The sequence below is a fragment of the Mobula birostris genome, chromosome 4 (assembly GCF_030028105.1).
Source record: "Mobula birostris isolate sMobBir1 chromosome 4, sMobBir1.hap1, whole genome shotgun sequence".
Taxonomy (NCBI): Eukaryota; Metazoa; Chordata; class Chondrichthyes; order Myliobatiformes; family Myliobatidae; genus Mobula; species Mobula birostris.
Window position 1 is genome coordinate 146,577,878 of NC_092373.1, and position 22,212 is coordinate 146,600,089.

A 22,212-nucleotide genomic window follows, 5' to 3' on the forward strand; every position below is an offset into this window, starting at 1 on the left:
CCACCTACCCATCTTCCTGCTTGCCTGGTTTCACTGATCTTCTGCCAGCTTGTTTTCCTCCTCCTCCCTCCCACCACCATCTTTTTCTGGCTTCTTCCCCCTTCCTTTCCAGTCCTGATAGAAGAATCTCGGCCCAAAACGTCAGCTGTTTGTTCCTCTCCATAGATGCTGCCTGACCTGCTGAGTTCCTCCAGCATTTTGTGTGTGTTGCTCCGGATTTCCAGCATCTACAGAATATCTTGTCTTTATGAAGAGCTCACTATCTTTGGGCAACTAGGGATGGAGAATTAAATGCTGACAGCCTGGGAAATCCTTATTCCTGAATGAATGAAGAGAAAGTCTTTGTACACCATGTCAACACCCTTTCAAGCAACTTGTCCCTTGGTCCTCTCAATTCCAGTGAAAGTAACCTTAGATTTTCAGTCACCTATCCATGCAATCCTTTGGATGAATTATCAATAAAGCATGGGGATTGGAGGTGAACTGGAATGTGATGGGTTCCCTTAAGCCTGCTGGCTTTTTCTTTCTGTTGTGCCGAAGTTAAGAATTTCGGTGATTTCTGTGGAAGTAACCTCAGAGATTTGCTCTAGTGTATTTTGTAGATTATAAACATCATGGTTGCGGATTATGTAGATGGTACACAATATGGTTGTGGATTATGTAGGTGGTACACTTTGAAAGGACAAACTCCAAGGCAGAGTACAAAATAAATGGCAGGATACTTGGTAGTGTGGAGGAGCAGAGGGATCTGGGGGTACATGTCCACAGATCCCTGAAAGTTGCCTCACAGGTAGATAGGGTAGTTAAGAAAGCTTATGGGGTGTTAGTTTTCATAAGTCGAGGGATAGAGTTTAAGAGTCGCGATGTAATGATGCAGCTCTATAAAACTCTGGTTAGGCCACACTTGGAGTACTGTGTCCGGTTCTGGTCATCTCACTATAGGAAGGATGTGGAAGCATTGGAAAGGGTACAGAGCAGATTTACCAGGATGCTGCCTGGTTTAGAGAGTATGCATTATGATCAGCGATTAAGGGAGCTAGGGCTTTACTCTTTGAAGGAGGATGAGAGGAGACATGATAGAGGTGTACAAGATAATAAGAGGAATAGATAGAGTGGATAGCTAGCGCCTCTTCCCCAGGGCACCACTGCTCAATACAAGAGGACATGGCTTTAAGGTAAGGGGTGGGAAGTTCAAGGGGGATATTATAGGAAAGTTTTTTTACTCAGAGAGTGGTTGGTGCTTGGAATGCACTGCCTGAGTCAGTGGTGGAGGCAGATACACTAGTGAAGTTTAAGAGACTATTAGACAGGTATATGGAGGAATTTAAGGTGGGGGGTTATATGGGAGGCAGGATTTGAGGGTCGGCACAACATTGTGGGCCAAAGAGCCTGTAATGTGCTGTACTATTCTATGTTCTATGTTGTTGATTATGTAGGTGGTACACATTATGGTTGTGGATTTTGTAGATGTTGACATGGTTGTGGATTATGTAGATTATACACATGGTTGTGGATTTTGTAGATGGTACACAATATGGTTGTGGATTAAGTAGATGGTACACATTATTGTGGATTAAGTAGATGCTACACAGGGTTGTGGATTATGTAGGTGGTACGCATTATGGTTGTGTTTCAGGAGAGTGTTATAGGTTCAGGATGATGAATTTTTCAGCTTTGTGATAGAGGATCTCGGCCAGAAACATAAACTGTTTATTTCCATCCATAGATGCTCCCAGACCTGCTGAATTCCTCCAGCATTTTATAGGTGTCACTCTCCATTGTCCAGCAGACTCCATTGTTCTGGTGTGTTCTCAGGAGCTGAAGCTGCCTGTCGAGCCTGCTCTGATATTCAATAAGATCATGGCTGATCTGGCCATGGACTCATCTCCACCTATCTGCCTTTTCCCCATAACCTTTAACTCCTCTATTATGCAAAAGTCTGTCCAACTTTGTCTTAAGTATATTTACTGAGGTAGCCTCCACTGCTTCATTGGTCAGAGAATTCCATAGATTCACCACTCTGGGAAAAGCAGTTCCTCCTCATCACCGTCCTAAATCTACTCCCCTGAATTTAGAGGCTATGTTCCCTAGGTTCCTATATTCTAAGGCAAACCTCAGTGCTTGACCTTTGTGAAAATCCTAACCTGGTTTGTCTTCCCAGAATGCAACATCTCACACTTTCATCTGTCATTATCTTAGCCTATGTTCCCAGATGGTCAAGATCACTTTGCAAGTTTTAATAACCTTCACTGCTTCCATATGCCCCCCCCCCCGTCAATCTTGCACAAAATCTTGCACAAATTTATTGATCCAGTTGACCATATTATCATGTGGATGATAAACAGCAATGGCCCCAGCACCATTCTCTGTGGTACGCCAGTAGTCACAGGCATCCAGTCAGAGAGACAGCCATTTACTACTGCTCTCTGGCTTCTCCCAGTAAGGCACTATTGAAATCAATTAGCCACTTCATTATGAATACCAAGTGATTTAACTTCTGGACCAGGCTCCCATGCAGGACTTTGTCAGAGCCCTTGCTAAAGTCCATGTAAACAGCATCCACTGCCTTTCCTTCGTCAACCTCCTTGCTAACCTTCTCAAAAAAAAACCTACTGCACATAAAGCCATATTGACTATTCATTGAAGCTGAATATACAAAGGCCAGGATGTAGTGGACGTGGAGAGGATGTTTCCAATGAGGGGAGAGTCTAGGACCAGAGTGTCCAACCTCAGGATAGAAGGATGTCCTTTTCAGACAGATGAGGAATTTCTTTAGCCAGAGGGTGGTGAATTGTGGAATTCATTGCCACAGATTTCTGTTGAAGCCATATTGTTGAATATGTTTAAAGTAGAGGTTGTTAGGTTCTTGATTAGTATGGGTGTCAAAGGTTCCGGAGAGATGCTGTGCAAATAGGGATGAGAGGGAAAATAAATCAGCCGTGATGGAATAATGACAGAGCAGACTGGATGGGCTGAATGGTGTATTTCTGCTTCTATGTCCTACTTTCTTATGGAAATAGAAGGATAGGTGCCAAATGCAGGAAAATGGGATTACTGTGGATAGACATTTTGTATGTTGGGCTGAAAGGCCTTTTTCCATGTTGTAGTTCTCTAAGCCTTTCACAGTTAGCAAGGATATTAATAGATATTTATGTGACTGAAACCCACGTTTGCTTCAGTAAGGCACTACAGTAATAGAAGTTAACACATGTGGAGCATAATTTTTTTTCCAGCATACGTTAGTATTTTTTGTCTGGTTTCCAGCAGTTTAGATATTGCTTAATTTTGAGAAGTGGTCAAAACTGGTGGGATTGATTGCATTCAGGGTCTGAAGCCTGAATATGAAGAAGAGGTAGTGGAGTTTGGGATGTGGAGGTCAGATGCATTTGTTTAAAAAAAAGAAAACGTTATGTATATAAACGTTTATCCACCCTCGATTTGTCGAGGGTGTTTGGAATGCAGACTGCTTCCTGAGACTTAGAAGGCCATAAGCTGTTTAAATGCTGTGGGTTGCTGGCAGGGTTGGAAGCATGCCAGGTTCTAGCTGCTCTTTTTACGATGGGAAATCCTCATGTGGGGCCATCTGGTGGATGATCAAATGTTAACAGCACAAATCTGAGCGTGTTTGACACCTAAAAATTTCCATTGCAATATATAACAACTAAAAGACTTGTCTCTGGTAAATATAGCAAATCTACAGTTTGTTTGGAACTGTGGCTTCCCAGATGATTTTTCCTAACCCAGTCATGTCTGAAGCCATTCTTGCACTGAATACTAAATTATTTTCTGAAGTAAATCCTTCTCATTTACATTTGAGTGTTAAAACAGTTTTGCATTCTAAGAGCGACTAACTGTGACACTGGATAGCAATAGAGCACAGTACAGTACAGCAACAGGCCCTTTGGCACATGATGTGTGTACTGACTATGATGCCAATTTAAACTTCACATCTTCCTATATGTAGTTTTTGTCTCTCCATCCTCTGCCTGTTCATGTGTCTGTCTAAACGCCTTTTAAACATAGTGATTGTATCTGCTTCTACTATTTCTCCTGGTAGCATGACCTCCCTCATAGTTCCGCCTCCTTCTACTACGCGCTGTTCTCCTGCCAATCACCTCCCTGCTTCCCCTCCACCACCCCTTTGTCTTTCAAATTACTGTTTTCTTCAACTACCAGCATTCTTCAAGTCCTCCCCAAAGTTCTTCCTTCAGTCCTGACGAAGGGTTTCGGTCCGAAACGTCGACTAATCTTTTCAACTGATGCTGACTGACCTGCTGAGTTCCTCCAGCGCATTGTGAGTGTTCCTTTGACAACAGCATCTGCAGATTATTTTGTGTGTTGAAATATCTATCAAGTTTAGATTTGAATGCCTCTAAGGTACTACTCTCAACTACACAACTAGGTAGTTTGTTCCATGTGTCCACAATTCACTGTGTAAAGAAAGGCTTCCTCATGTGAGTCTGAAACCTCCCCTTAACCAGTCTCCACCTCTGGCCCTGTGCCCTCGTTGACGAATTAAATTTGAAGAAGTGGCTGGCATCCACTTTAGTTATATCTTGAATGATTTTGAACACTTCTATCATGTCTCCTCTTATTCTAAGTCTACTTGGGCAAAAAAAATATAATTCTTCCAATCTTTTTTCATAGCTCATAGCCTGCAGACCTGGAATGAGTCTAGTCACCTTTCTCTGGACTCTCTCCAGTGCCTCCCAACCCTCACAAAATATGGAGACTACTACAGTTGTACAGAATACTCAAGGTGTGGCCTCACAAGCATGTTATGCAGTTTAAGGAGAGCATCTCTGGACTTGAACTCTACTGAGCGCTTTATATAGCCCAACATTTTATTAGCCTTCCTAATCGCTTCAGAGCATTGTCTAGATCTTAGACCACTATGACACAGAAGCAGGCTCTTTGGCCCATCTAGTCTGAGCCCAACTATTACTGTGCCAAGTCCCATTGACTTGCACCTGGATCATAGACTTCTATATCCATCCCATTCATGTGCTTACCCAAACTTCTGTTTAATGTTGCAGTCAAACCTACTTCCACCACTTTCACGGGCAGCTTGTTTCACACACATCACCGGCTTAGTGACCAAGTTCCCCCTTAGATTCCCCTTAAATATTTCACATTTCACCCTTAACCTATGGCCTGTAGTTCTAGTCTTACCCAATCTCAGTGAGAAAAGTCTACTTGCATTTACCCTCTCTATACCCCTGATAATTTTCTACACCTCCACCAAATCTCTCCTCATACTCCTAAGCTTATTCATCCGTTCCCTATAACTCAGGCTCTCAAATCCTGGCAACATGCTTGGAAATTTTCTCTGTACTCTTTCAATCTTATTGATATCTTTCCTGTAGGTAGCTGGCCAGATAGTGCACAATACACCAAATTTGGCCTCACCAGCTCCTGTATTCAGTACTCTGATTTATAAAAACCAATGTGCCAGAAGTTCTCTTTATGGCTCTATCTATCTGTGACACCACTTCCAAAGAATTATGGATCTGCATTCCCAGATCCCTTTGTTCTACTGCACTCTTCAGTGACTCTTCATTCACTGTGCAAATCCTACCCTGGGTTGCCCTCCCAAAGTGCAACACCTCACCCTTGTCTGCGTTAAATTTCATCTGCCATTTGTGACTCATTTTTTCCACTTGATGCAGATTCCGCTAGCCTTCCTTGTCCACTACTTCTCCCAATTGTGGTGTCATCTGCAGATTTGCTGATCCAGTTTTCCACATTATCTTTCAAGACACTAATATGGATGACAAGCAACAATGGACCCGGCACCAGTCCTGCAGCACACCAGTCAGAGAGGCTACCATCTACTTCCACTCTCTGGATTCTGCACCTAAGCCAATGTTGAATCCAGTTTGCCACTTCGTCTTGAATGCCAAGCAATTGAAACTTCTTGACCAGCCTCCCATGTGGGATTTTGTCAAAGGCCTTGCTAAAGTCCATATAGACAACATTCACCGTCCGTCCTTCATTAACTTCCCTGGTAGCCTCCTTGAAAAATGTTTTAAGATTGGTTAGACACATCCTACCGCACAAAAAGCCATGGTAACTATCTGTAATTAGGGCTTGTCTATCCAGATACTTACATATCCCGTCACATAGAGTACCTTTCAATAATTTACCCACTACTGCTGTTAGGCTCACTGGGTTGGAACTAAGATTGAGTGTTATGTCAGAGACATAAATTGCTTCTTGACAGCATCTTGAGGATGTAAGCTGTTAACTTTGGATAGTTAACTGAGGTTAATTTTCATTATTGGCAAAAATTTGATTTAAATTTATTTCCATTGTGAGTGGCAATTTTGGGGCTTCACCGACACTTACTACAAAGAAATGTAAATAATCCAAGAATTTCTGCGGTTTTACCTCCTACAATGAAAATTGCTGGCTTGTTAATGGCGAGTTCTTATTACTTTCCAGTAATTTTCTGTTAACTTGAATAATTGTAAATACTATCTAATTGGGATAGGATGTTACAAATGATCCTGGCTATATATCTGATCTTCAGAATGACCACCTTGATAGAAGGATGTCTATAATGACATGTCACTGTCATAGTTGTGGAGATGGGATTTTACTTCTGAGCTGATTCAAGCCAGCAGCCACAAACATTTGTCTGCATACATAAAGAACACTTTTTTTCAGCTTCATGAACCAGAAATCTAGATCTGCACTTTATAGAGTTTTCTCACAGTTAAACTGTTGGGAAAGTGTGTCAAAACTTTCATGTTTATTGTATTTATTTTTGCTTAGAGATACAGCACGGTATGTTCTTGAGAATTAATAATTTTCTTACAGGATGTTTGATAATCATGGCATTACTACAGATTATTTTTGATTATAATGTACCTGTAGTTAAAATTCAGGCTGTATCCAATTTGACATCAGCTTAATGTTTAGTGAGCCAGTTCCTCATGACGAACCTTCTCTTCCCACAGCTCTCATTACCTTTTACATACTGTGTTTTATCAGCAATGGTTGAGCCCTTGGAATGAAACTTAGAGGGAATGTTTTGAGGTTCCCCTGAGATGAGGAAAGAGAAGCCATTGTGCAGGAGTAGCTTTGACCACTCTTGCGTTGAGATGAGACCAGGCTAGGGCAGGAAGGCATAACAGATTGAGAGAGGTATTGAAGGGTACCTTCTTGATTAATCTTGATCAATTTGTCTTTAAAATTTTGCTGTTAATTGTCAATTTATTCTGTTCATGGTGTGTGTTTTATTTGAGAGCAGAGAGCTACTTCTGAGTATTATGACATCACCCTCTGAAATTCTGCCAACTATAAATTTGCCGATGATGCAGCTATTATTGGCAGAATTTCAGATGGTGACGAGAGGGCATGCAGGAGCAAGATAGATCAGGTGGTTAAGTGCTGTCGCAATAAGAAACTTGCACTCAGCATCAAGACCAAGGAATTGATTGTGAACTTCAGGAAAGGGAAATTAAAGGGATACGCATCAATCTTCATCATTGGATCAGCAGTCGAAAGGGTGAGCAGTTTCAGGTTACTGGGTGCCTACATCTCTGAAGATTTATCCTTGGCCCCACACATTGATGCAATTACAAAGAAGGCATGATAGCGGCTATATTTTATTAGGAGTTTGAGACATGTTATATCATCAAAAACTCACGCTACAGGTGTAGCATGGAGAGCATGCTAACTGGTTGCATCACTGTCTGGTGTAGAGGGGCCACTGCACAAGATCGAAAAAACTGCAGAAAGTTGTAAACTCTGCTAGCTCCATCATGGGCACTAGCCTCCCCAGCAGTGAGGGAACCTTCACAAGACAATGCCTCAAAAAGGACCCCCATCATCCTTGACATACCCTCTTCTCATTGATATCGTCAAGGAGAAGGTACAGGAGCATGAAAACACACTCACCGTTTCAGAGAGAGCTTCTTCCTCTCCACCAGCAGATGTATGCATGGACAATGAACCATGAATACTGCCTCACTGTTTTTTGCTCTCTTTGTACAGTATACTTGTCCTAATTTATAATTTTTATTATATATTGCAATGTACTGCCATAGCAGAGCGACCGGTGATATTAAACCTGATTCTGATTCTGTTTGCAACCCTTTTACTTGGGGAAAATTTTCTAAGGAAAGTAAGAAATTACATTCCTATAGCTTTTTATTCCTTACAATGTGCCAGATCACTTTGTACTTTATTCACTGTTGTATGTTTGAAAATGATCTTAACTTTTTGCCCCAGAAAAATGCCACTGTTATCAGTGACCATTTAATTGTTTATGCAAGTGTTGGTTGAGCAAGTGTGAAATACTGGCTGAGGTTTCTGTTCCTCTTTGAATCTGTCTCCTAAATCATGTGAGCTTTGTTTAATGTTTCAAACAAATGTGCACATCCCTGTTGTTTTGTTGTGACTGGCTACATACAACCAACAACCTTCTGATCTCACTTGAAACTTTAATTGTCATTTGAAAAAAAAGATAATTGGTGTCAAATAATTTATTTTGATGGTTTGAGTTGATCACCTTTTAAGTGGTGGGTCATTTTTGATTGAAATTTTACTACTGGGATGTACTCAGAGTCATTGAGTACAATAATTTAACTCTGAGAGTTGTACATAACCTGCATCACACAATGAATCCAAATGGGTTGTGTCATCTCTCGGTTATATTGTAGGAACTGAAGCAGGTGGATCTGTATAAAGAGCTCTTTCGGGTTTATTGCTAGGCAAGAGAGAGATGAAGAAGGATGTGGGAAGGGGTACAAAGGAAGAGTAGATAGATTGGAAGTTTTTTCATTGACTACTTCCTAATTAAATACAATTAACCAATTAATCAGGACACATTGGGACCAGTACTTTTGGCCCAATTAAGTAGCTGCCCCAATTAGCTGAAGTTTCATGAATATAGTTAAAAAAGGTATATATATATATTTAAAAACTGCCATTTAATTGAGTAACAAATTATGTAGTTAAATAAAATACAGAACAAATTGTAAATTAGTTCCTAATAGTTATCAAAGGAGAAGTTTACTTAATGTATGCAATAAACAAAATCAGTGATGGACTGATTTCAGTCAATGCTATTGGCGAATGCATTTCCGAATCTTTATTTCATTGCAAGATTCAAGATGATTGCTGATACCTTCAAATTCTCTGCAGTTCCTAACTTGTTGAAAGATGAAATCATTTCATTTTCACTCCTGACCACTTCTGGCATCTCCAAAACTGAATGCTTGAAACCGCAGTGAGCTAAACAGTTTGGAATTGCCTTACTGTTTTTTTTTTGCCAACTATCAGTGACAAAAATCACTGTATTTTGAACAGAACACACGCAACTGACACTATTTAAAACCTGTTCGCTCAAAGTGCATTATGGCATCTAATGGCACAAAATTGTGTGCGATTGACACTAGTTAGAACCTGTTAGGCAACAGTTGCCTGTCCCAATTAAATGTCAGTGTCCCAAATAAATGAAGGTAATCCCGTCAATTTTCTCAATTAGTTTTTGTCCCAGGGAATTAATTTTTGTTTCAAGTAAGTGGCTGCCTCGATTAACCGATGGCCCAATTAATTAGAGTCCACTGTATTGTCGCTTTAACAGGTGAAGATTATTACTTTTATGTTAATAAACTACAGTAGCAAAGTTTCATCGTTTGCACCCATGGGCTGTTCTGATGGTACACAGCAATATGCCATGAGAGTGTAAGGTCATGAAGACTTTAAATTTAGTTTTGCATTAATGTGTAAGTTTTATCATTTAGGAAATGAGTGGGCAGCAGTGAGGACCACAACCCTCTCCAAACTTTCAGGTCCATTAAGTTTAAACTGGGAAAAGCTGTGCAAGTGAGGAAAGTTTGACCATTTTAAGGCTTACTTTCTGAGCCAGTGGAACACTTTCTACAGATGTGTTAAGATTCATTTTGCTTTTTAAAATTGATTTTGTATCTGTTTCTGCAGGTTGCAGTTTGGAGGTGAAATGTTTTCTTAAGCTCTGTTTACAGGCTGATATAACACACAAGTAACATCTGGACTGGCCTTCCATGTCTGGAGCACGCTACTGAAGGCATCCTGTTGTTTTGGGAAAAGGGTCCATGTTTGGTTGATGGGCCATTTGAGTTGAAACCACAATTCCTTGATCAGGCAGTTGATAAAATTTCTTGCTTTTTATTTAAGGGCAGAGTTCATGTTGGTGTTTCCATTAATATTCATCCCATAACCAGTGGTGACATGTAATATGAGCTGATCATTCTTCTTGTCAATCTCTGAAACACTATGTGTGTTCATCTATATGCAGAAGCCACAAGATTTCAAACTTTTGTGGTTTGTCCTTTCCTGAATACACAATGAATTCCATAGAAATACAAAATTCTCTTTTCACAACTTTCACTGATAGTTTCTCTGATTATTCTCATTTTTTCAAGTATTCTTTCTCCTTTTGCAAATGTTTAGTTAGTCTTTGTAAGGCTGAACACCATCAAATGTGATAAAAGACAAAGGAAAAAACTAGAAAATTGCTAGAAGTACTCAACAGATTTCTGGGCTGTTTCAAGTTGATGATCTTTTTAGTCAATTTCCCTCTGTGTATCTGCTGCCTGACCTGCTGAATGTTTCCAGCACTTGTTTTTTTTTTCATAGCAGCAAAAGCAAACCTTGTATAGTTGTATGTAGGTCCAAACCACACTACATAAACTAGCAGACAGTAATTCTCACTGACTGTCAAGGGTTGACATTCATTACACACTCAGTGTAACTAGCCTCTTAGATTCTTGAGTCTGCCCAGTAATCTACACAGAAGAAGAAGAAGAAAGCCCTTAACTCTGAGTGGAGTCATCGGGACGCCGTCGTGACTGCGTTATTTTGGCAGGCTTTCTTATTTTTACGAGGCCGAGTTGCTAGTTCGACGCTCAGCCCAGCATGGATGGAAAGTGTGCGAGGGAGCCGGCTGGATTCGAACTCTGCACTGATGCCACTGTGCCACCAGCCGGCAAAGTATTCTACACAGTCTACAAAATCACACATCTTGACTTGACCAAACAAAATTGCCAATTTCCTTCTGATCTGTTCAATTGATTTGATTTTGATATATGTTCTTTGTTGCTATTCCTACTCTTTCAAGTTGGGGTCGCATGATTTTCATCATGTTTTTGCTTGATTCTACTTCTCATGTAAAGATTTGAGCTGGATGAAATTGTGTGATTCTGTTTACTCTCATCGTCCACCTGAAACAACTCGTATTTGTTGTGGCGAAGGTGTATGGCAGAGACCGTTTTTCCTAAGGTGTCCTCACTTTGGAACAGATAATTGGATGGTAACTAGTTGAAGTGACAATTGTTGAAGCTGTAACTTTATTAAATTGGATGCAAAATGGAAGCCACTTTGTACTAAATGTGTAATGAGCTTTTAAAATGAATGTTGGAGTTATTTACTTGAAGAGTTACAAGTAGGAAGTAAATGGTGAAGTGTGCATTTTACGAGGATTAATTGTGTGTGTGTTTTTTTGCCTCTTATATAGTCCAGGTATTTGTACCACCCTGTGTGTCGACCCCAGAATTTGTCCACGCTGCAATGAGACCTGATGTGATTACCGAAACGGTGGTGGAAGTGTCGACGGAGGAGCCGGAGCCCATGGACACTTCCCCTGCCGTGCCGATACTTGAAACCCCTGAGCCAACCAAAAAAAAGAAAGGTATAAAATATATCTCCTTTCTGCATACAAGGGAAATGGCATTTTTGTAATGAGGGAATATTGTGCTCTGTTTGTTCACTCTGGATAAAATAAAATTCAACAAGTGCATTATAATTGTGTATTTAACTGTTAAATCTTAGTGCCGTGAAGAGCTGTTAACCACTGAATCAGTATCCATCAGAGTGATGTTTAATATAACTCCATTGGTGGTTAGAGTTTCAGTGTGATGTGATTGGCTTAAATTAATAGAGATTGCTGATCCATCCACTGTTCTCCCACATACTTTAAAGGCTAGTACTGAGTGAGATGGTCAGAGGATTTTTAGTTTACTCCCTTATTTGTGCTGGCTTCTTCCAGTTTAAGAGTTGGGATCTACCTGTTGGATTGGGGAGGATAAGGCTGTGGGAGAGAGTTCCTCATTCAGTTGATTAGTGCCTCTGATAATGGTGTGGTCTCGTAAACATCGGTTGGTCACGATTACTCTGCTGTAACGCGGAGATGAGTGTTCAGTAGTTTGCCATTATTGTTATGCAAGAGGTTCATTGGCTGAGGTGAATCAAGACTATTCACATTCATTTGTGTGCATAATATTTTGAACAAAACGCACTGGGAGGAATAGAAATATGTTTTTTTTAAATTTAGTGATACAGCATCTTATCAGGCCCTACCGGCCAATGAGCCCATGCTGCCCAGTTACACCCATGTGACCAATTAACCGATTAACACGTACGTCTTTGAAATGTAGGAGGAAACCAGAACACCTGGACGAAATGTGGAGAGCATTCAAACTCCTTACAGACTGTGACGGAATTGAACCCAGTTTGCTGGTGCTTAATAGTGTTATGCTAACCGTTATGGTACCATGTCGCCCTCCCCCCTAAATAAGATGCCCAAAATTAAAAGGCTCTGAAATGAGTGTTTCATTTTTCCATGTTAGATAAATGGTTGTTTGAACCTAAATTTGATTTTTAACTCCTGTGACTGTACAAAATTCTGAAGCCGACATTAATTTTGGATAAGGAGGAATTGCCAGGAGGAATTCAATGCAACAAAAGCTTGCCCATTTAGCATGTAATACACACAAAATGCTGGAGGAACTCAGCAGGTCAGGCAGCATCTATGGAAATGAATATACAGCCGGCGATTCAGGCCGAGACCTTTCATCAGGGGAGTTCCGCCAGCATTTTATGTTGCTCTGTATTTCTAGCATCTGAAGAATCTCATGTGTTTGTTATATAGCATGTATCAAATATTTCAATTACCCCAATTTTAGCCCTGCTGCCCCCTTAAGATCAAACCACTACCCCCCCCCCCCACCACTGCCTGTTTTTGTCTTACCCTTTCCTGATCACTGCATCCCTTGGCACTGTCTTTTTGCCACCTGATTTCTGGAGTTCGCCAGTTATTATGGTGCTATGCAACCAAGCTTTTACTATGGTCTCCTCTTCTTGTACATCACCTAATAAGTAGTTTTTAAAACAAAGGTACACTGTAGCCTTTTTCTCTCCCTTTGATGCATTTAAACTGTTTAACTTAGCTGGGGCCAGATTGCCGTGGTGCGATTTGTAGTAAGTAGACATTCCAATGTGTTTTACAGCTGGTCGAAAACCAAAGAACCAGCAGTCTGGGTTACCTAATAGTGCGTCGGATCTGTCTGTGAAAAAGAAGGCTAGAGAAGGGAAAGGTAAGTGTAGCTGTCAGTTGCAAATTCCCACGTTGACAAAACAGTTCCCTGAAAATGGCATCACATGGTGGTAACGTAGGCATGCTTGTCTTCTTCAGTTGGGGTAGTGAGTATTCAAGTTGGGGAGCCATGTTGCAGCTGCATAAAACTTAAGTTTAGAAAGTTGTTTGCATTTCTGGCCTCTGCACTCTGGAAGAAACTCATTAGGATGTTGCCTGGATTGGAGAATATTAGCGTGGGTTGGACAAACTTCGATTAACACACAGAACGTTGGAAGTACTCAGCAGTTCAGGTTGCGCTATGGAGGGAAATGGACAGTTGATGTTTTGGGTTGAGGCCCCTGGACAAACTTGGATCGTTTTCCCTGGAGCATCAGAGGTTGAGGGGAGATGTGATGGAAATACAAAATGGATATCCAATTAGTTGGGCCATCAGTTAATCAGGGCAGCCACTTGTTTGGGACAACTCTTAAAGAACAAAAACTGATTGAGAAAATAGACAGAATTCCCTTTGTTTATTTGGGACACTGTGCTACTTAATTAACAGTCTCCTGTTGCCGGACAGTTTCTAACTAACGTCAGTCACGTGACACTGAACCATGCTTAGAACAATCAGTTTTTAAGTAGCGTCATTTGTGTTTTTAAGTACCTATGTTTGTGGTCAAAGATCAGTGATTTTTATTACTGATGGTTGGCGAGATATAAGCATCAAGACAATTCAAATATGTTGCTCACTGTGGTTTCAAACATTCAGGCTTGGAGATGCCAAAATCTGCTGGGCCTGAAAAATAAAATGATTTTACTACTTCAAGTTAGCAACTATGAAGAATTTGAAGGTATCAACAATCATCTTGAATGTTACAATGAAAATGAAGATTTGGAGGATGCAGTCATCGAAAGCATTGTATGAAGGCAGTCTATTATCTGCACTAGGTGTCTGCACAAATTTTGTTCACTTACAGTCAATCAATGGAACATGGCAGTGTGCACTGGATGAATTCCTCTGTGGATAACTGTTAGGAGCCAATCCACAGTTTTATAGTTCTGTAGTAGTATTGGTGATGTTCTAATTCATTATATTTTTCATTTAAATACATAATTTGTTACTCAATGATAATTAGTTGGTCTTTTTTATTAATACTTTTTAATCTATTTCCATGAAACTCCAGCTAATTGGGACAGCTGCTCAATCAGGCTAAAATGTACTGGTCCCAATGGGTTCCAATTAACTGGAATCCAGTGTATATAAGGTTATGAAAGATAGCGGAAGTAGTCTGTCTGTCTCCCAGGGTGGAAATGTAAATACTGGGTGGCGTAGGTTTGCGGTGGGAGGGGAAGAGTTTAAAGGAGATTTGCAAGATAAAAGTTTTATGCACAGTGGTTGGTGCTTGGAACATGAACCGGGGGAATTGGTGGAGGCAGATACAAGAGGCAGTTAGCCAGACACATGAACAGGCAGGGAACAGAAAGATGTAGACTGGCCAGATAAGATAGGATTACTTAGGTTGGCATCATGTTTGGTGCGTACTGTACGTGGTAAACCGAGGGGCCCGTTCCTGTGCTGTACTGTTCTATTACTCATCTGGCAGTAATAGGGAGATGATATTCTTTCCAAGTGAGGTGGTTAATGGTTTAGAGGGAAGCCTGTAGTGATGATCCTGTGTACCTGCTGACCAGTTCTTTTTGGGTAATGAAGGTCATGGGTATGAGACTCTGCCCTTAGTGGCTGTGGGTACTTCAGCCTTGCTGTGCCTGGGGTGGAATGAGTGAATATTTAAGCAATCTCCTTGTTGGATTTTGCCAAGCTTTCAAAGGATGTCTGATTTTCACTACAAATGAGTGTAGGATGTTTGTTCCTGCCTCTGTCTTGAACCTTATGGAAAATACCCAACCTTCTGACCTATTCTTGTACTTCTGGTGTTGATATGGCTTGTTCAGGGTTAGTGGTAAATTCCAAAATACTGATAATGGGGGGAATTCAAGATTGGTAATGTCATGTGAAGTGAAGGGTACGTGGTTAAGCTGATGCAGATGGTCATTGCCTGGTATACGGTGTGAATGTTATTTACCAATTATCTGCCCAAGAGTCATGGTTAAGTCCTGAAGAAGAGTGTCGGGCTGAAGCATTGACCGTTTACTCAATTCCACAGATGCTGTCTGACCTGCTAAGTTCCTCCAGCATTTTGTGTGTGATGCTCTGATTATTCATATCCTTCACAGACAGTTTTGCTGTCTGAGGAGTTGCATATTGATCAGTCAGCATGTCCGCATTTGATGCCATTGTTTAGGATTAGGATAGAGAAGAATTTCCTGCAGTGATGTCCCAGGGCTCAGGTAATAGGATTCTAACAGAAAAGGTCATCTGTGGTGCAAATATAATTCTAGTTGCTGGAGAGTCTTTGCCTTGATCCCTAGTGACTTGATTTTAATTCTGAGCTCCTTGATGTCACATGTGATTATGGTGCCTCGATGTTGAAGGCAGTCATTCACCTAATTTCTTCGGTATCCACTAAGGAGAAGGATATTGAATTGTGTAAGGTAAGGGAAACATGTAGGGTAGTTATGGAAACTATTATGATTAAAGAAGAGGAAGTACCGGTGCTTTTAAGGAATATAAAAGTGGATAAGTCTCTGGGTCCTGACAGGATATCCCCTTGGACCGTGAGGGAAGTTAGTGTGGAAATAGCAGGGGCTCTGACAGAAATATTTCAATTGTCATTAGAAATGGGGATGGTGCCGGAGGATTGGCATATTGTTCATGTTGTTCCATTGTTTAAAAAGGGTACTAAGAGTAAACCTAGCAATTATCGGCCTGTGAGTTTGATGTCAGTGGTGGGTAAATTGATGGAAAGTATTCTTGGAGATGGTATATATAATTATCTGGATGGACAGGGTCTGATTAGAAACAGTCAACATGGATTTGTGCGTGGAAGGTCATGTTTGACAGATCTTATTGAATTTTTTGAAGAGGTTACTAGGAAAGTTGACAAGGGTAAAGCGGTGGCTGTTGTCTAAATGGACTTCAGTAGGGCCTTTGACAAGGTTCCACACGGAAGGTTAGTTAGGAAGGTTCAATTGTTAGGTATTAATATTGAGGTAGTAAAATGGATTCAGCAGTGGCTGGATGGGAGATGCCAGAGAGTAGTGGTGGCTAACTATTTGTCAGATTGGAGGCCGGTGACTAGTGGTGTGCCTCAGGGATCTGTACTGGGTCCAATGTTGTTTGTCATATACATTAATGATCTGGATGATGGGGTGGTAAATTGGATTAGTAAGTATGCAGATGATACTAAGATAGGTGGAGTTGTGGATAATGAAGTAGGTTTTCAAAGCTTGCAGAGAGATTTAGGCCAGTTAGAAGAGTGGGCTGAAAGATGGCAGATGGAGCTTAATGCTGATAAATGTGAGGTGCTACATTTTGGTCGGACTAATCAAAATAGGACATACATGGTAAATGGTAGGGCATTGAAGAATGCAGTAGAACAGAGGGATCTAGGAATAATGATGCATAGTTCCCTGAAGGTGGAATCTCATGTGGATAGGGTGGTGAAGAAAGCTTTTGGTATGCTGGCCTTTATAAATCAGAGCATTGAGTATAGGAGTTGGGATGTAATGTTGAAATTGTACAAGACATTGGTGAGGCCAAATTTGGAGTATTGTGTACAGTTCTGGTCACCGAATTATAGGAAAGATGGCAACAGAATTGAGAGAGTACATAGAAGATTTACTAGAATGTTACCTGGGTTTCATCTAAGTTACAGAGAAAGGTTGAACAAGTTGGGTCTTTATTCTTTGGAGTGTAGAAGGTTGAGGGGGGACTTGATAGAGGTATTTAAAATTATGAGGGGGATAGATAGAGTTGACATGGCTAGGCTTTTTCCATTGAGAGTGGGGGAGATTCAAACAAGAGGACATGAGTTGAGAGTTAAAGGGCAAAAGTTTAGGGGTAACATGAGGGGGAACTTCTTTACTCAGAGAGTGGTAGCTGTGTGGAACGAGCTTCCGGCAGAAGTGGTTGAGGCAGGTTGGATGTTGTCATTTAAAGTTAAATTGGATAGTTATATGGGCAGGAAAGGAATGGAGGGTTATAGGCTGAGTGCAGGTCGGTGGGACTAGGTGAGAGTAAGAGTTTGGCACGGAGTAGTAGGGCCGAGATGGCCTGTTTCCATGCTGTAATTGTTATATGGATGTTATATGGTTAATCTTGGAGTTCAGTTCTTTAATTTTTGTGTTGCCAGATTACATAGTCTAGAACTGAAATAGTCTTGGCAGAATCCAAACTGCTTATTAGCACAGGTGTTGTAACTGCAGAGTATAGCTAAAGACGCAGCAAGTTCTGGAGTAGATATCCTGAGCATTGTGGGCATGAATTGTTGGAACCCATTCCCTTTTCTGTATCAATGTGTCCAGTTTCTTCTTCATGTGAAATAATTTCATCTGGTTATTGTGATGGTGAAGAAAGTTTGGGTGGTGGTGTGAAGATATGTCTCTGCCAAAGCAGGTGTAAGGTGCTCCTTCCCTCTGCTCGCCTGCCGGTCACCCTTGGGCAAGGTGTAGGGCCTGATTAGCCCCCCACCACCTCCCATCAGGGCCACATGAAGCCATGGGAGCAGGTGGTTGATGGTCACATGAGCAGCTGGTGCATATCACGAGTCCTGGTATGTGACCACTGACAGCACGGTGGTATTGATGATGTCTGGGGTCACCCATCTGGTAAAGACGCTGCCCAGAAGGTGGCAATGGCAAGCCACTTCTGTAGAAAAATTTTGCTGGGGCAATCATGGTCATGGAAAGACCATGATCGCCCATGTCATATGACACAGCACATAACAAACGAAAGATACAAATGTTCAGTCTGGCTGGAGTGGAAGATGATATTTCAGGAGGTGCCTCCTGTTGGTTATTTCACCAAGTCCCACCATTTACAACCAAACCTGCTTGATTCCCGAGCTTTGGTCTGGTTGGTTGTGGTATTGCTTAGGTCTGTGTAATGTGCATCTTGTCCTGAATGGTAACATTCCCGTGATGACAGCTGAAGGTCCAGGTGGCACCCCTTGTATTTTCCCTGGATGATAACAGTGAAGTGAGGAATATGCTTAGCTGTGATGGTGGTGATGATCCACAGAACCACTGCAATGTCTGATCTGGATTTGAGATGAAAGTTTATTCCTTTCAGTGCAGTAATCGTACCTGAATGCAGTGATGTAGTTTGTGTTAGCTTTGGACATGGTGTCCACAAATACTGTGGTTACTCCTGCTAATCCCATCACGGATAGACAATATTGAAAGGCAGGCTGGTGAGGATGTGATTTATTTGGTGTTGGTTCACTCACCGTCGACTGTAAGCTGGATCTTGTAGCTACTCTCCACAATGGAGTTGTTGGTACTCACCTTGCAGGTGCAATCACCAACTACCAAAGTGTGACAGACACCTGAGCAGTCCTGCCTCAGCAACGAGTGGAAGCTTCTGGAAAAAGAGAGAGCATTTGAAACTTGGATCATTCCTTGTATTGTGTTGCAGGGGCTTTCAGCGATTTGCGGCATAAGGATGAGTCCCACAATATCCTGAGACAAGTGGTTGATTCTACAAAGGTCATTAGCAAGCTCTGTCACTCTTCTGCATTGCTATTTAAAGAATATTTGGTAGAAAGTAATTTGCACATTCTTGTACTGCATTATCTTATAATTTCCAGTAGGCCTGTACACATGGCTGTGCTATTCCATTTTGTGGTTCCTTTTCTGCTTGCATAGCTTATGCTGTCTTGTATATCCTTAGTCAAGCAGGTCCAAGCAATCACTGCTGAATAGCTGCTGCACCAATGCCATTTGGCCTGTAGTTGGCAGTAGAGAGACAGCTGTACAGTAGAACTTCCTCTGTCATGTGGTAAATGTTAACAACTCAATACAGTTGGAGAAAGAAAAGAGATGTCAAACGTATGTCCTATTGCTTTAATTGTACTTTCTGGAGTACAGTGGATTCCAGTTAATTGGTCCATTGATTAATTGGGGTAGCCACTTATTTGGGACAACTCTCAAAGAACAAAAAACTAATTGAGAAAATAGCTGGGATTCCCTTTGTTTATTTGGGACACTATGCCACTTAATTAGCACAGAAGACTATGGTCGACCAGGTTCTAACTAGTGTTAGTCAAGTGACCGTGGTGTGGCCATTAAACACTACATAGTGCTTCAAGCAAACAGTTTTTAAATTGTATCGGTTGCTTGTGTTGTAAAATCAGTCTTTTTGTCACTGATAGTTGGCGAAAAATAAGCAGTAAGACAATTTAGGAACTTAAAAGTCTTCTGGTCACCCCGCCTCCTTCTCCCTAGGCCTCCTGTCCCATGATCCTCTCATATCCCTTTTGCCAATCAACTGTCCAGCTCTTGGCTCCATCCCTCCCCCTCCTGTCTTCTCCTATCATTTTGGATCTCCCCTCCCCCTCCCACTTTCAAATCTCTTACTAGCTCTTCTTTTAGTTAGTCCTGACGAAGAGTCTCGGCCCGAAAAGTCGACTGTACCTCTTCCTAGAGATGCTGCCTGGCCTGCTGCATTCACCAGCAACTTTTATGCGTGTTGCAGACAATTTAGGACTTTTTTTTTTAACTGTGGTTTCAAGCATTCAGGCTTGGAGGTGCCAGAAATGGTGAGGAGTGAAAAATGAAATGATTTTCTACTTCCAACAAGCTGAGAACTACGAAGAATTTGAAGGTATCGCCAGTCATCTTGAATGTTGCAATTAAAATGAAGATTTAGACGATGCAGTCATCGATAGCATTGTACGAGGGCAGTTAATTATCTGCACTAGGTATCTGCGTTAATTTTGTTCATTTACAGTCAATAAGAAGAACATGGCAGTGTGTTGGTTGTCCGTCGTAGATAACCGTAAATTCTGTGCCTTATCATGCTCTTCGCTGTCCACGAAGCATTGCAGAACCACCTTCTTGGCCGTTGGATCTCGTTGTTGACATCATTGTCCCAGTCAGTCGTAGCTGGCTTCACACGCTAGGATAGGCATGTCCCTATTTTACTGGAGTATCGACCCACTGGCTACCCTCACCTGGTTTAGCCCACCTGGTGAAGCAGTGTACTGGGGTGTGGCTGCTCTCGCATGTGAACAGCTATTTAGAGTCACAGATGAGAGCTGAGTGTTCGGTGTGAACCAAAGGTGAGTGAGCTGCCCCAGAATGGTATTGACAAGCCCATTTACCAGATTTCTGATACACTGAATGAAATAGTCAGTTGATCGTGTGGATAGTCAGAGGCTTTTTCCCAGGGCTGAAATAGCTAGCACAAGAGGGCACGGTTTTAAGGTGCTTGGAAGTAGGTACAGAGTAGATGTCAGGGGTAAGTTTTTTACGCAGAGTGTGGTGAGTGCGGGGAATGGGCTGCTGCCATGGTGGTGGAGGCAGATACGATAGAGTCTTTTAAGAGACTCTTGGAAAGGTACATGAAGCTTAGAAAAATAGAGGGCTGTGGGTAACCTTAGTTAATTTCTAAGGTAAGGACATGTTTGGCACAGTATTGTGGGCTGAAGGACCTGAATGGTGCTGTAGGTTTTCTATGTTTCTATAACTATTAGGAGTTCTTAATCTTTCTTTCTTTTTAAATCTTTTTATTGAATTAGTACACAAAAGGTAAACCATATAGGCACTAATACACTGTTGCAATATAACATTACAAGAAATATTAATACACAAAAAAAAATTAGTGCAAACAGTGCAGTTTAGATATAAAATAACAAGGTAATATAATAGTGTACTAGTTTTCATACATATCAATAAGGAAAGGAAGAAAAAAACCCAAAAAAAACCCCCAAAAAAACCCACCGTGCAACTAATCTAAAAAGCAAAGCAATGGGCTAGCTAGGAATCAAGTAGAGTTAAACAACTTAAAACAATCACGTCCTCAAACCCGACCTCCATTAAAAACAGTTAAAAAGCAAGAGGGGAATGTAAATATGGACCGAGAGAGAGAAAAAAAATTTACATTAAATGAAAGTGTTGAATAAAAGATCTCCAGGTCTGCTCAAATTTAGCTGAAGAATCATAAAGATTACTTCTAATTTTCTCCAAATTTAAACATAGTATCGTCTGGGAAAACCAAAAGAACGTAGTTGGAACATTAGTCTCCTTCCAATGTTGTAAAATACATCTTTTCACCATTAAAGTAAGAAATGCAATCATTCTACGGGCTGAAGGAGAAAGATTACTGGAAACTTTAGGTAATCCAAAGATAGCAATAATAGGATGGGGAGAGATATCTATATTCAATACCTTTGAAATAATATTAAAAATGTCTCTCCAAAAAGTTTCCAGAGTAGGATAGGACCAAAACATATGAGTTAAGGAGGCTATCTCCCCATGACATCTGTCACAAGGAGGATTAATCTGAGATTAAAAATGAGCTAATTTATCTTTGGACATACGTGCTCTATGGACAACTTTAAATTGAATTAGGGAGTGTTTAGGACAGATAGAGGAAGTATTGACTAGTTGTAAAATATGCGCCCAGTCATCTGCCGAAATATTAAAGCCCAGTTCCTTTTCCCAATCTGACCTAATCTTATGGAATGGAGCTTTCCTAAGTTTCATAATAGTATTATAAATAATAGCCGTTACACCTTACTGACATGGATTAAGGTTAATTATAGTATCTAAAATATATGTAGGAGGTAACGTTGGAAAGGAAGAGAGTATAGTACTTAGGAAATTTCTAACTTGGAGATATCTAAAAAAATGTATTCTTGGTAGGTTATATTTGTTAGATAATTGTTCAAAAGACATAAGGGAACCATCTAAAAATAAATCCAAAAACCGTGAAATACCATTAGTCTTCCAAATTTGAAAAG

The 22,212-nt window shown here is 40.9% G+C and overlaps 1 protein-coding gene across 16 annotated transcripts in view; it reads left to right on the forward strand.

The window, feature by feature from the left end:
• LOC140196661 (ETS-related transcription factor Elf-2-like) overlaps positions 1-22,212 on the forward strand; it is a 160,693-nt gene that overhangs the window by 117,405 nt on the left and 21,076 nt on the right. For 12 of the 16 annotated variants that reach the window (XM_072256227.1, XM_072256228.1, XM_072256225.1 and 9 more), the window contains 2 exons: positions 11,507-11,680; positions 13,278-13,364. In XM_072256227.1, coding sequence (XP_072112328.1) covers positions 11,507-11,680; positions 13,278-13,364 — 261 coding nt within the window. The remainder of the gene's footprint in view (positions 1-11,506; positions 11,681-13,277; positions 13,365-22,212) is intronic. The other 4 variants (XM_072256233.1, XM_072256231.1, XM_072256234.1 and 1 more) reach the window with 1 other exon arrangement.